Source organism: Antennarius striatus, chromosome 8 (genome assembly GCF_040054535.1).
Source record: "Antennarius striatus isolate MH-2024 chromosome 8, ASM4005453v1, whole genome shotgun sequence".
Classification (NCBI taxonomy): domain Eukaryota; kingdom Metazoa; phylum Chordata; class Actinopteri; order Lophiiformes; family Antennariidae; genus Antennarius; species Antennarius striatus.
In genome coordinates this window covers 15,739,910-15,754,482 of record NC_090783.1, presented here as the reverse complement: position 1 = coordinate 15,754,482, position 14,573 = coordinate 15,739,910, and the positions used below count along the sequence as shown (strand labels likewise).

The window sequence follows — 14,573 nt, the reverse complement described above, 5'->3', positions numbered from 1 at the left end:
GTTCCCTCGCTCTTTCTGTCATGTTTCTTTTTTTTAAACATGGTGGATCCCTGGTGTCTGGTAATACAATAACAAATTTCAGTCTGAACCGGTGGCTGCAAATAAGAGGAAGTACATGTACTGCTCCTGCAATAATGAAACAATCATACACTTGTGCATAGCGATGGTGAGGTTTTATTTCATTGTCAGTACTATACATAAATAAATGGTGTCATTTTATAGTTTTCAGTGGCCAGTCAACACAGGTATTACATGCAGACACATTTGTTATTACAATAACTGTATGGAGGACGGTGTAGATCGACATGTTATAAGCTGTCCCTAAGTATGTGATTCTCTACATTTTGAGCAATATATAGTTTCTTTCATATGTCTGCACATACCTTCATGCAGTGGATAAAATCTGATAATACGTACAGTTCCCTTTTGTTGAACCACCTCTTCGTAAATGCTCACTGTTCTCTTCTTGCACCGCATGTACAATCCACATTTAGAGCCTTTATATATTCTGATAAACTTTTCACAGGAGTTCTGGGGGTATAACCTGAGGGTAAACATCATTTATACCCTGCACTACACTCTTCAGGACATGAAACCCCGTCCACTTTGGGTGGGGGCTGAAGAATCCTGGATGAACTCCAGGCCAGAGGGAAAACTCTCAAGCGTGTTTCCACTGAAAGCCTTAGATCACATTGTCAAACATGTGCATGGACTGCATGATGTTTTCATCCTGGAGGGAGAATCAAAGAGGTGAAGTTAAATTAAAGAAAGCTGCAGATAGAAATGGAGGTTGTCATTAAATGTCCATTTGAAATGGTTTGAAACATTTGCTGCTGAAGACCTTTTGACACGTCTCCAAGAACTCATCAATGGTGACCACTCCGTCATTGTTCCTGTCCATTTTCTGGAAAACAAGACACATGGGGACAGATGTCTCTCGGGGTGAGTCCAAAACAATGTTTACAACATTTCCACAATCCTGTGTGCATGTGTGTCCTTGTACAACAGCGATACAGAATGAACATCTCAAAGAATGAAGTTGGTAGCAGCAGATGAAGTAAAACAGTTTGCCTGCATGTGTCTTAGGCTCATATTTTCTTTTTGTACACTAACATCCTTCACAGAATCTACCTAAAAAACTTATTTATGTCATTTTTGAGTTATATTGCGGAAGATATAGGTGGATTTTACCTGGAAGAAGCTGTCAACATGCTCCTTAGGAGCAGTATCCCGCATGTCGGGGTACGTATACTTCCCCATCATGTCATAGATCGAATGCATGTCTGTCATCTCCTGGACAGATGTGAGGAAAAGAAACAAGAACAAATCAAGCATCAATGAGGGTTGCCGATGCAACACAACCCAACCTTCATATCGGTACTGAGAGAGCTAAAGTAACGGCTCAGGCACCTCTCTGGTGATGCAGCCATCTTTGTTGAGATCGTACATATTAAAGGCCCAGTTGAGTTTGTCAGTGATGGAGCCTCTTAAGATGATGGACAGACTTACAACAAAGTCCTGCAAAAAGACAAAGACAATCCTGCTACGATGGAGATCACAAAGGTGACGGTAGCATCGGAAGGTGTGAGTAAACAGAACGGCATACAAACCCACTTCTTCTACTGGCTTGTGTTGGTATTTTTGTCTATATTGTTAGATCAAGGTGGAACAAACTGAAGTGTTTTCAGGGGAGAGCAAGGAGCATTGTTTGACTTTGTATTTCATAATACTGTACATGAATGTGACTAGAAAGCACACGTAAAGACATTTCAACAGCGCCCCTCACACTACAGCGCCTGCATCAAATTACCTATAAAGACACTGACTCTATCTGACTTATCTGCCACTCTGTCCCTGTCTCTCTCTTTCTCTTACCCTGTCCTTATCTTCATTGTTTTACTTTTCCACCCAACCTGTCAAGGCAGATGGCCACCCAAAAAAGTTTGGGTTCTGCCCGGAGTTTCTGCCTCAATGAGGGAGTTTTTCCCTGCCGCTGTCGCTTATGCTTGCTCTGGAGGGTTCAACTGGGTTCAAAGTGCTGTCAAAGTGCTTTGAAATGTCTGTTGCCACGATTAAGCACTTAATAAATAAAACTTGATTGACTGATTCAACAGGATGGCAGTGAGTAAAAGGATCCAAAATTCACCTCGAAGCTGACCGATCCATTGTTGTTGGTGTCAAAGGCCTCAAACAGGAAATGTGCGTACATGCTGGAATCTGGAAGACACAATAAAGCAGCCAATCAATATCTGTAGAAATACAAACAGAAGGTAAGTGCAGCTAATCCAAACAAATGTACATTCATCCTGCAGACACAGGAAAGTTTTGAGTTTGTGAAAGGATTTTCAGTGATAATAGTGATAAAGAACTCTGTGGAAAATTACTGAACAAATTGAAAGAGTGATGCATGAAAACTGAGAAAATAGCAGCTGTATCTATGCTGATGAACGTTTTTGGTTTGTCTACAAAACAAAAGAAAATGTTGTCTGGTCCACTTTTTTTTTATACATTCATTATGCAGAATTTTCTTCACAGGTTTATAAAGAGTAACATACAACACATAAGTTTCTAAAATTATTTCGGAACCCTTAGATTGGTGCAGATAATTTCCCTGACAATCACTTAAAGCACACGTACCAATTATATTTTAATGTGCAAACAATCCGTAAATGCACTTCTCTGGGTATGAACGCATTAAGAATGTAAAAACTTGCTTTGTAAAAAGCTCCTGATGATGTAGAGGCAAGCTCATTTTTGGATTATGACACCAGACGGGTTAAATAAAATATTACAGACTGAAAACAGGAGGAAGCTGACAGACCTCCTTGAGGGAAGAACTGGGCGTAGATGGTTTTAAATGTCTCCTCGTTCACCACACCACTGGGACACTCCTGTGGATGGAACAACACCACAGTATCTCACTGATAAACACGCATATTTTCTCACACATATATAAAAAGACAAATCCATATTGTTCAGAGATAATTGAGGAAAAATTAAAAGAGGAATCTTTGACCAACATTTTTGAAGCCTCGGTAGAGGACCTGCAGCTCCTTCTTGCTGAAGTTGGTATGCTGAACGAGACGGTCGAGTCCTTCCGGCCTGTAGCTCACCGTCGATGGGTCGGCATCATCAGATGTGTTTCCTGCATGAAGGGATGGACAAAGAATTGAAGCAATCGCTCCCAACACACACACACACACACACACACACACACACACACACACTGTGAGGATGTGAATGACAAAGGATTAAGGTGTGAAAATAAAATGGTGATGGCCCTGAGACTTGCTTTGATTGGACGAAGAGCTGGATCCAGAGGGATAGCAAGGGAGCAGTTTGAGGAACCGCTGCTTTATGGTCTTTTTATTGGGTTTGCATGGTGGATTACCTGGAAACAGCCAATCACAGCAGGGGTTAGAGGCAGAAAGAGTGACCAACTCAAAGAAACCAAACAACACTCATAATCTAAATGTCATCTCCATGCACACAAATTAGTTTGCTGACATAGCTCTGAACCAGCGTGAGCCTTCAGATGGAAGCTGATTGGTCAGCATCCTGCATGTGAGGCCTGGCTGAGCAGCACGATACGGATGAAGGTGGGCTATCTTTCACAGTTCAAGTTCTTTGTTCTCACATATATTAAAGAAAGAAGACTTTTTTTCTCTTATAAAAGCATCTTTTACAAGATAGACCCAAAACAGTTTAAGTTTGGTATTAATATATTTATTCGTGCTTGGAAAGCAGCTGGTCTGAGTCACAAAGGAAGGAAATGGTTGGCCAAATCAAAACAGGTTCACTTCAGTTTGTTAAAATGTTAAATTAAAATAAAGCACATGCAATGCAATTTTATGGGTATTACTAATGCTACCATTTGTAGTTTAGCAGTCAGGGGAATGTTACTGGGTTGTCTGGTCATAAAAGAAAAAATAAAATTGTCCCAATGAAGATATTACCTGAAATGTCAAGAGATCAAAGCAGTCATCAGGATTAATCCTCTGTATTGTTGCACATTTAGTTCATTTTAGTTTACTATCACCTTAAATGTAGCAAAAATTACAAGACTTGTGTCTCAACAACAAAAAGAAAGTCAGACAATCAGAACCAGGCTTCTGATCTACCCTGTTGATCAAGAACCCAAGTAAATCCATATAAATAAAGTCTTAAAAGTCATTTACTACTTGTCTACTGAAACTTTGTCATGAATTTAGATTTCTCCTCTCATTTTATTTAAGTTGTGTTTTAGTTAAAGTGTGGCTGCACAGTGTAAACGTCCACTGAGTGACCCAACAACAGTTTGGAGAGGTTTAAATGCTTTTACCAGAACTGTGGTCCACTGAGCTTTACAGACACAACACAAAATAGGAAAACACACCAACTGTGTGTGTGTGTGTGTGTGTGTGTGTGTGTGTGTGTGTGTGTGTGTGTGTGTGTGTGTGTGTGTGTGTGTGCGCAAGGAGTCACGCCAACACATGATCACAATCCAACCATGACACAGTAGATAATGTGATGTGATACAGTTCCTTCACGACAGGCTTGCTGTCTTTGCCCTGATGATGTGTGTACCTGTACACCAGCTGAAGATGGAGGACTTGCTGCTATGCAGCACAAAAAATTACTTCCTCCATGTGAATACAGGATCGAAGGAGAATAAAAATATGATAACATTTTTTCCTCTAACTTGAAGCCATCTGTTGACAGGGTGCCAATAAATGAAATGACCGCCTTCAGTTGTTTCTACTTTTCTCCGCTCCCTGCTTGATGTGTTTTGATGATCAGCTCTGACTCGTCTGCAGGACTCTGGAACGAGTTCTCAAACATTTGTACGGCTCTACTAAATTCTGTTCCTGTCCTGTCTGAGGGTCTCACTTTCTTTCACTTGTAGAAAGTGGTTTCTCCAAATCGAAACCACTGAGACCAAATATGGATTCAGAACAAGAAGAAGAGTTGCAGTAGATGTGTGGAGCTGTTTTGCTTCCTCATTGCAGATTTAATTAGTTTTACTTGGGATGAAAAAATCAAATAAATGATGACATGTACTGATCAAAACATAACCCAGTGCACATAAGTGGCACCTCTGGACGTCCATGAGACTTTCTGCCCCAAGAGGGCAGTGTTGAGCTGCAGACAATTTACACTGGACCGTTAAAAGTCCTAAAAGTCAGAGGTCATTGATATAGACGCATATAGTTACTATGGAGACACAGATAAACACAGTCTTTCTGGCACACATTTAGTTACATGACAAGTATGGTCACACATGCACTCACACACACACACACACACACACACACACACACACACACACACACACACACACACACACACACACACACACACACACACACACACACAGTAGCAGCAGTAGGAACTCCCACGTTCACACCTCAGAACGTAGAACAGCAATCGTACTAACAGAGGAGTTTGGTGGTTTGCTCAAGGGCATATCTGAAGGGTTTACTAAAAAACATTTTAATGCTGCCACTCGCTGAACAAGAAAACAAGAAACCCAAACCCATTGTGCTCCAGGAGCTTCTGTACAACCAACAGGAATAATGAACGTGATTTCATTGAGTTAGAACCAGGAACACCCTTCATGTACATCATGTCAAAGCATCACATGAAAGCAGCTGGACAACTATGGAAAAACAAACAACGCTTTACACGCTCACACACACTCACACACACACGCACACACACACACACACACACACACACACATACACACTGAGGCACTAACATCTCAGACGTTTGATACAGAAGCAGAAAACTGTTAATTCTTTTTAACTGGAAAGCATTTTGAATAACTTTTTTCTCTCCGTAGGTATTTTTAGACGAGGCAGACGGCAGACTTTGATCACAGATCAGTTTAAGTTGCTGAAATAGTTTGTAAGGGCAGCAGGTTGATGGAACTCATACACAGTCATTGGGTTTTTCTGACTAAGACCAAAGCACTCATGAATGCTGACTCAGCTGAAGCATTATTCCGTATGAGTCATATAAGATCCTAAACCTCATTCGGACATAGTGCAGCCACACTGTTCTCAGAGCAATCCCAATTACCTCAGCAGCTGAAGTCTTCAACTTCTACATTACATCCCGTTTTAAATGGCCCCACAGTTACAAAATGAACACTGAACCTTTATGGGTTTTGCAACAAGGCAATAAAGATTTATCATCATCATTAGAGAAGTTCTGTAGGATAGATTTTATTTCATTTTGAGGGAAGACTAAATCTGTCCCAACATTTGCTGCCAAACTTCTGAAGTGGATCTAAATTACAGGTGAATTAATGTCAACAAGAAAAACATAACTATTGGAACACATAGTCAGGGAAAATGAGTTTGGAAATATTCTGTATTTGCAAAAATCCAATCATGCACATCCCTCGATGCTCTTTTTTTAATGATCCTGAACTCAAACATACTCAAGTTTAAGTTGGGTCATGCAGCGATGAATATAAGTTTGTAAGCGGATGTCGGCAGGCAGCCGCCTCAATACTAAAAAAACAGCAAACCCACACACACATAAACTCACACACACACACACACACACACACCCATGTTCACACAGTCTTGTACTGACATGAGGGTCTCACCCGTGATCGATCAATCCATCCATCCATCCATCCATCCATTTTCTTAACCGCTTTCCTCTGCCGTCGCGGGTCATGGGGAGCTGGATTACATCTGGCTTGGGCTTGAGGCAGGGTACACTCCTGGTGCAACGCTAGTGCACTGTGGCTCCCCAGGGAAGTTTCTGTGAATTCATGTCACTTCTTGGGTCCTTCTTGTCTTAATATTTGTGGAAAACCATCGATCTCAGCAAGACACTATCAGTCTAAACTGCAGACAGCCACAGTAGCATGTTTGACATGAAATCCATTGTCTTTGTTATTGATATCAGCAGAGGAAACACAAAATAAAAGCAGTAGTTATGTTTTTATGATTTTTAAAGAATGAGGAAAAAACCCCAACCACTCTGCAAAAACATCTTTAATAGAAACCTATTAAAAAGTCCTCATGCAAGCATGAGCAACAGAAAAGTTGTACATTTGTAAAAGTAGCTGCAACACTCATGGATCTACAAATGGAGACCACACCACAGCAAAAATGTTCATCCCATTAAATAAAACAGGATTAATTAGATCAGTAGTGAATCTTGTGGCTTCAGGAGATGCACTTTGCTTTTTCGTTGAAAGTGAGATTGATCCCTTTCTCATGCCTGCGTTTTAAATGAATGAAATGAAATTCAAACCATTTAAAAGATTAGCCTAGCTTAGGCCCAAGACTGGAAATGGCACTCAAACAATTAGTCTGCATCAACCCACTGCAAAAAATCCACTCTGCAGCATCCCAAATTTGTATTAATTACTTATTTTTTGCTCAATAGCAAGTAATGTTGCAACGTATTAAAATCCTGCAACATTGTTAAATTAGATTTTTGCATGTTGATTTTTGGATGACATATTTTTGTATTACTGTAGAAAGTGAGGATTTGTAGCCTTTTAACTGAGGAAGACTGGCTGTTTCCAGTCTTAAAAGCTGAGCTCAATGCAGGTACATATTTTCTGTACATTATATTCAAATCTCATCGGCAAAGAAAATAAGCAGCTTTGTCCAGCTTTTTATTTTGAACAGAAAGAAAGCCCAGTGTTCCAACATCGCAGTGGAACACAACAGCAGTCTGTCAAGATCACTATAAGAGGTGAACTGTAGTGTAAAAAGTGATGACTTGAAAAATATCCAGTATCTATAATGTATGAAGACAGGAGTAAACAAACAAGGTTGTAGTGCAGAGCATAGACCATTTTATACTCTGTTTGAACGCTTTGCAAATATGGTTGATAAATCAGTTGGTAACAGATTTCCTCGGATGCAGACGTTGATAACATGGCTGTTTGTTTAGTTGGGTCCAACATACTGTAAAGACTGTCAGGCAGGGTTGTGCCTGAAGCCGTGGTGCAACAAAACCCCCTCTATGCTTCACTCTTTCACAAAAAAAAAGATTTGATTGTGTGTCTTGAACGTAGCCTGAAGCCTCTGTGTGCATGCACCTGTTCACTGTTTGGTTAACCTGCTGCTGAATGGATATAACCCTGACTATTGTGTCATCGACAAGCATGAGCCATCAAATAAACCCTCATCTTCAAACCACCTGTCCACTTTAAATACAGTACTTTAGAAATAACCAGAATGACAGCAGCACTGAAAGCAGTAAGAATGAGACGCTAAAGGGATAAAGACTATTCTAGGACAGTCAGGAAGAAAATAAAACTGAGGAAGGGAAGAAACCCCCTGATCTAATTAGAACCATGAACACAAGCGGAAAATTTTTAACATGACAACAACAAGATGAAACTCTTTTTTATTTATTTTTTTTTATGTCTGCTGATGTTGTGCCCTATCTCCTCGCCTCTTCAGGCCCAATCAGTGTTCACGCTCCAGGGTCACCACAGTTCATCTGGTTGTTTGCACAGCATTCTTAGAGCATTAAAAAACCCCCAATGTGAATACTGATGATTTGTTATTTAGAGCTAACTAATCAACCTGGTAAATATTTCTCGAAGCTACTGATTATTTATTCCATCAAGTGTCAGAAAATAATGAAAAATGTTGCAATGACAGCAGAGTAAGCAAAGTGAAGTCTTAAAATAGCCTGTCAGTGTTAATATTATAATCGATCAGTAAGGAGAAGGACGTTGCATTCATCACACTGTGGAACACCATCCTTTGCTTCAGACTCAGACTGCAGTAATTTCACTGCAACATCTTTACCTCATAGGTTGGCTTCATATCCAACACAAAAATCTCCACATTTTCATGACATCATCATCATCATGTTTTCTTATCTGACTTGGAGGATAAGTCTCTACACGGTACAACCAAGGTGTTGTAAAGAAACATGAGCAAACTAAAAGCACTGATGGCATATTCAGGTAAAATACCAGATAATGTTTAAGCAGTCTGACTTGACGATAAGATAACTGTGTAGAGTCGAGTCCAGCTCCACACTCTGGCTTGTTTACAGCAGCTGGTGACAGATCATGAAACAGTATTGCAGTGAATTAAAAAAGAATTTTAAAGGAAGTCTGAAGATCAAACTCTAAAAAAAAAAAACATCAAGTCTGCGTCAGTTCAGCAAACCACAGTAAATCCAGCAGAAGTTTATTTCATAGAATCTGTAAGAAGACAGAAAAGGATACCTGTGAGTGGGTCATAAGATCGGTCCAGCTCTCTGGAGTCGGACAAACTCTGGTCCTGGCTCCTGGATTTCATGATACTTTCCTTTCTTACATAAATAAAAAATAAAAAAAAATAAAAAAAAAGCGCTCGGTCCGTCGGATCCGTGAGTGCGTCGGAGCCGAAGCTCACTGGGAGTTCTCTAACTTCACTCTGTGTGTGTGTGTGTGTGTGCGTGTGTGTGTGTGTGTGTGTGTGTGTGTGTGTGTGTGTGTGTGTGTGTGTGTGTGTGTGTGTGTGTGTGTGTGTGTGTGTGTGTGTGTGTGTGTGTGTGTGCGGGCTGCAGACTGGTTGCAGATGAGGAGCGACTATAAGCCTTGACGTCCGTTCAGAAGCTCTCCTCCCTGCGTCCTGCGCGTCTCCATCCAAGCTGAGCGCATTCCTCCTCCCGCTCCGCACACTCACGGTCCGACCTTCACTTTGAAAGGATTGCGTGGATTTAAACGCAACAATGATCAAGAGAGACCTGATGATTTGATTTTCTAAACTGTGAGCTGGAGGAGAACAGAGTGAGGCGGAAAGAAAGGGAGGTAAAGGTAAAATAGTCTTTACAGGACAATTTAGAGGTACTTCTGTCTAATCATCCATATTTAGTCCAGACGATGCCACTATTTTTGACGCCTTCAGTCAGTATTTTACAAGTTAAGGTTTTACATTCAAAGAATATGGAAACTTTTATAGAATGTTTTTTTCTTTTTAATTGTGGCTGCAAAATTAGAAGTGTGTGGTTTAATAATATGAGTACATGCACACTCACACACACACACACACACACACACACACACACACACACACACACACACACACACACACACACACACACACACACACACACACACACACACATTCATATAACATACTGAGTGATTACAATCTCTCAACATAATGAAACAGCCGATCCTGAACCATTATCAGTTTCTTGAGGATGCCTTCACAGACAGACAGACAGATAGACAGTCTGAGGGATTTTTTGAGTGTGTATCTGCTGATCCCTGCTTTATTGATAGATCATCTCACCTTGGCTCAGAACTTAAGCAGCTCTGCCCCAGCAGGGAGAGGTAATACTTGCGGATCAATACCCTGTCAGCTTCACGTCCTTGAGCCTGTCGAGTAGAGTTAACAGACCTTTCCCTCATATTTCAGAAAATGCTAGCACGAAGGTCAAGACAATAAAAAAATCATTTGAATATTAAACCCATAAATACCAAACATGATCTGTATGGAGACAGAGGAGAAAACAGAGGGATTCAGGGGATAAACTTGAATGTTTCCACGGCTTTGTTTCCCATCAGAAACTTTTCGAACACGTTGAACTTTCCTGGGAAATCCTTAAAATCTGAAGTTAATGTGTAGCTGAGAGGTCTTTTCATTCATCATTTAAGTGCAGCTTAGCTCCACATTTCCCCTTTGCCTTCAGCTTCACTGTCTCGGATGGTGACTCGATCTGTGGTGTCGGGATCTGTTCCTGGGAAACAGCTCAACAAAGACAGATTTATCTTCTGTATGAGGACGGATCCTGGAGGTCATGGGGGGTTTGTTGTGCTCTTCAAATATTATTTTCAAAAATACACACATATATACAGTATATACACACACACACAAACACACACACAGTATTTTCTGCACTATAAGGCGCACCTTCAGCGAATGGCCTGTTAAAAATAAATAAATAAAAACAAAAAAATAAATAGAAAGCCTCAAATATAAGGTGCACTGGACTATAAGGCGCACCGGATTATAAAGCACATCTGATTATAGGGCGCACCTTCAATGAGTGGCCTATTTTAAATCCTTTTTTATATATAAGGTGCACTGTCGGTTTCTGAGAAAAATAAAGGCTTTTAGGTGCGCCTTATAGTGCAGAAAATACTGTACTTCTAAAAGTTTAATATAGTTAGATTTAAACAGATAAAAAATAGTTTTAACATGAGCAAAATTCACTTTTAACTCACACCAATTTTTGAGGGTTTGTGTTTTCTGGTCAATGGCTTGAAATGTCCAAACAAAATCCCCTTTTGGATGAAAGCAACCTATATGACAGCACAGTGGTTAGCACTGTCGCCTCACGTTCGAATCCACCTGGGGACCTTTCTGTGTGAAGTTTGCATGTTTTCCCCGTGTCTGCGTGGGTTCTCTCCGGGTTCTCCGGCGTGAATGTGAGCGTGAATGTGGCCAGGGCTCCCTTGCAAAAGAGATTTGTAATCTTAATGGGACTCACCTGGATAAATAAAGGTTAAATAAAATTTAAAAAATTTAATAAGTGCCAGCGACAAATTGATCTGGCTATCAACATCATGCCTGAATTCTGCTACTCGTTATGATTAAAAAACAGAAAAAAGGTGCACAAAAAGAACAAAATGAAAAACACATGTAAAAAAAAAGTAGCCTGAGATAAAGGAATGACGTAGCATCTGAGGGACATATCTGTGACAGATAGAAGGAAAAGAACTCAAAGGAGAGAGAGGAGCGAACTCAGCGTGGAGATATTTGAATATATGATGCGCCCTGGGATGGTTGAAGTATATATCACAGTACTGACAGCGTTAATCTCCTAGGGAAGCTTACAGTGAAGTTAACATTTCTGCATGCTGGAAAATGGAGCTGATGGATAACTAGTCATGGGTTCTGATTGATGCCTGAAGTTATGCAAGGAGCAGTGAGACAATACAGATTTCTTTCCTGTATTTTGTGCACGGATACTGGTTGGGATGCATAGAAGTAGATATGCAGGGGTGAAGGGATGATGGAGGGGGTAGATTCAGGGCAGACAAAGCTGGCAAGCTCCCCTCAAATGAATATTTGATGAGAAAGCTGATATGCTTAAATGAAACGTTATAAATGCGCAGCAGTGTTAATGGGTTGTCACAGTAAAATGTGCAGCCCTGGCTCTCAGTTGCCATCAACACACACACACACACACGCACACATTTCACATGTTGATATAAGATATACTTTATTTATCCAAACTGGGAAATTTAAAAAAATATAGCGGAAAATAAATATTTAACCAACAAAATTAGAGAAGAGATTCATTTTATGGTGTTGGGATTGACAACTTTAAAGGGATCTCTGGAAACAGCAGGTATCGTCACTCGCTCGCTGTCACACACATTAGAGTCACCATGCCTTGGTATAATGTATTATTCCCAGGACACACAGAGGCACATTATCATCTCTGGAAATGGATCTTTGCACTAACATAAAACTCGTGCACCCATTAAAGGCTGATCAGTTCACTCAACATGCCGTAGTTCTACTTATCTCTGTGAGTGAGAATTACAAATGCAAACTCAGAAAGAAACAGACTTTATTAATATTACTAGCATGTATTAGTGCTGCTGCTGTAATAAAGGAGACAACAGGTGACTGCAGCTCGTGGCACATCAACTTCAAATGAATGACTGAATAGATGGTGAGAGATGGTGAGAGAGGGAGGGAGGAGCAGAAACAAAGGAATAAAGATGTGCAAACATATTTACAGCTATTATAATGATAGTTTCTGATACTTACAACTATTACAAAAATAACATTGATAATAATACTAATGATGATAATAGCAATAATGGGACAGATGGTGACCTCAGCGGGTGTCTACTAAGATCCCAGCAGTCGATTGGTCCATTGTGACGATAAAGCAGAGATCCTGGGGAAGAGGTCAAGTAAGACAAAATGAACTCATGTAACATGAATGTGTAGAAAACAAGAAGCAGAGGAGAAGAAAGGTGCTCAGTGAATTATGGGATGTTTCTCAGCAGTTTAAGTTTAAATCCAAGGACTATCCTTAGCCAACTTTAATTATAAGCTGTCTCGAAAAGGTCTGTTTTAAGTTACTCTTAGTGACTCCCATTCTATTCCACAGTGAGTAAAACACTTTAACGGTCCAATATTATCAACTGATTAACTGTTTTATTTTCAGTATTGCAGCCACTAAATTCCATCTTCAAAGTTTCTTGTTCAAAACACAAATAGGATCATGTATTATGGGATGTCCTGTACACCCCCTTGTTTCAGGGGGCTGTTCATGAACCATCTGTGACTGTGTGGCTTCAAAAGAAGATGAGTTTAAAATAGCCACGCCCTTTTTGGGAGTGGGAGTGGTTTGGTTTTGTGAGTGCTTTGTTCCTGTGTGCGTGTGTGTGTGTGTGTGTGTGTGTGTGTGTGTGTGGTCCTGTGTGTTGCCTCAAAATTGGACTTTAAAGGTTCGTCCCTGTGTGTTCATGCGGGTGCTGATATTCAAACACACGTGTTAAAAAAGACAAGGACGTGGGTTCTTTGTCTTTTATGTACGTGCAAAAGACATAAAATCCGTATTTATGGATTAACATGTTTGGGGTGTTTGTAGACGGGGGTGCTTTTGTTGGAAAACCATGGAAAAATAGATTTAGCATAATCTGGCCTCCAGACACCACCAAATGCATTCTGACCTCTGCTTGCTACTTTGAGCATCTTCTAGCAAACATAAGAATGTGTTTGTGCTAATTGTGTGAGCCGGAGGGCATCAGCATCATTAAGAAGTAGCTGGAGGACTAAGTTTATCAGATGTATTGTCTAATTAAGTTCACAGGGGGAGGGGGCTGGGGTAGACTGAGGAGCAGCATGGATGAGGGAGAACAATTAGGAGAGGAACAGCTTAGTTCCTCAGAGCGACATCTCTGTTTCAGCAACTCTAATTTGACGCCTAAGTTTATTCACTTGTAAGATAGATAACACATTTATTGGCACAAATATTTAGCTGTGATGCGCCTGCATAATATTGATTATCCATGAAACCCCAGGTTCCAGACAGTTAGCTTTACTGTGAATATGAATAAGATTCTGTTAATATAACATGAGATTAACGTCTAACTCAATGTCTCTACATATTGTGGCTGTTTTTCTAAGATGACAGTGTAATGTTGAAATGCCTTATAATTATTATTATACAGTAGAAAACTTATTTCTACAGAACTATCTCTGTACAGAAAGATGAGGCTTGGAAATTTCCCCACCGTGGGACGAATAAAGGTGTGTCTTATCTCTAATTTACAGTAAATATGTCAGGAGTCAAATCCACACAATGGGTTCTTTGATATTTTAAAATGTCTTTTCTTTTTTTTTTAAACTTTGGTGCTGCTTTTGTCAACTTAAGGGAGCACTCTGATTATCCCGTTCAGCACGTTATTTTGCTGCGGGGGATCTCTCAATCAAATACCATCACAATAAAAGATGAGGCTTGATGTTGATGATGCAGTGAGATTGTGTGGGATCATGGAAGTTGTTCCTGTCATTGTTAAACTGCTAACATCTCAGATTAAAATCTACTGAAGCACCTCAGAGAGAAACATTGTTTAA

General features: G+C 40.2%; 1 protein-coding gene across 1 annotated transcript; it reads right to left on the bottom strand.

Moving 5' to 3' along the window:
- Positions 1-157: 157 nt before the first annotated feature.
- Positions 158-9,396, bottom strand: LOC137600113 (A-type potassium channel modulatory protein KCNIP2-like). The gene is made up of 9 exons (XM_068321523.1): positions 9,206-9,396; positions 3,293-3,391; positions 3,021-3,145; positions 2,822-2,891; positions 2,147-2,217; positions 1,411-1,518; positions 1,192-1,293; positions 842-904; positions 158-730 (listed from the first exon to the last, which is right to left on the bottom strand). Exons 1-9 carry the CDS (start codon positions 9,276-9,278, stop codon positions 683-685), a joined length of 759 nt encoding a protein of 252 aa, XP_068177624.1. The 5' UTR covers positions 9,279-9,396; the 3' UTR covers positions 158-682.
- Between the last annotated feature and the right edge of the window lie 5,177 nt (positions 9,397-14,573).

Bases quoted from the DNA above. Each gene is read 5' to 3' on its own strand.
- LOC137600113 (XM_068321523.1), bottom strand. From the start codon at position 9,278: ATGAAATCCAGGAGCCAGGACCAGAGTTTGTCCGACTCCAGAGAGCTG. The intron at 3,146-3,292 runs GCAAGTCTCAGG...CCCTTCATGCAG, and splicing joins CAGCTCTTCGTCCAATCAAA to GAAACACATCTGATGATGCC. The intron at 2,218-2,821 runs GTCTGTCAGCTT...TGTGTCTTCCAG, and splicing joins CCAGTTCTTCCCTCAAGGAG to ATTCCAGCATGTACGCACAT.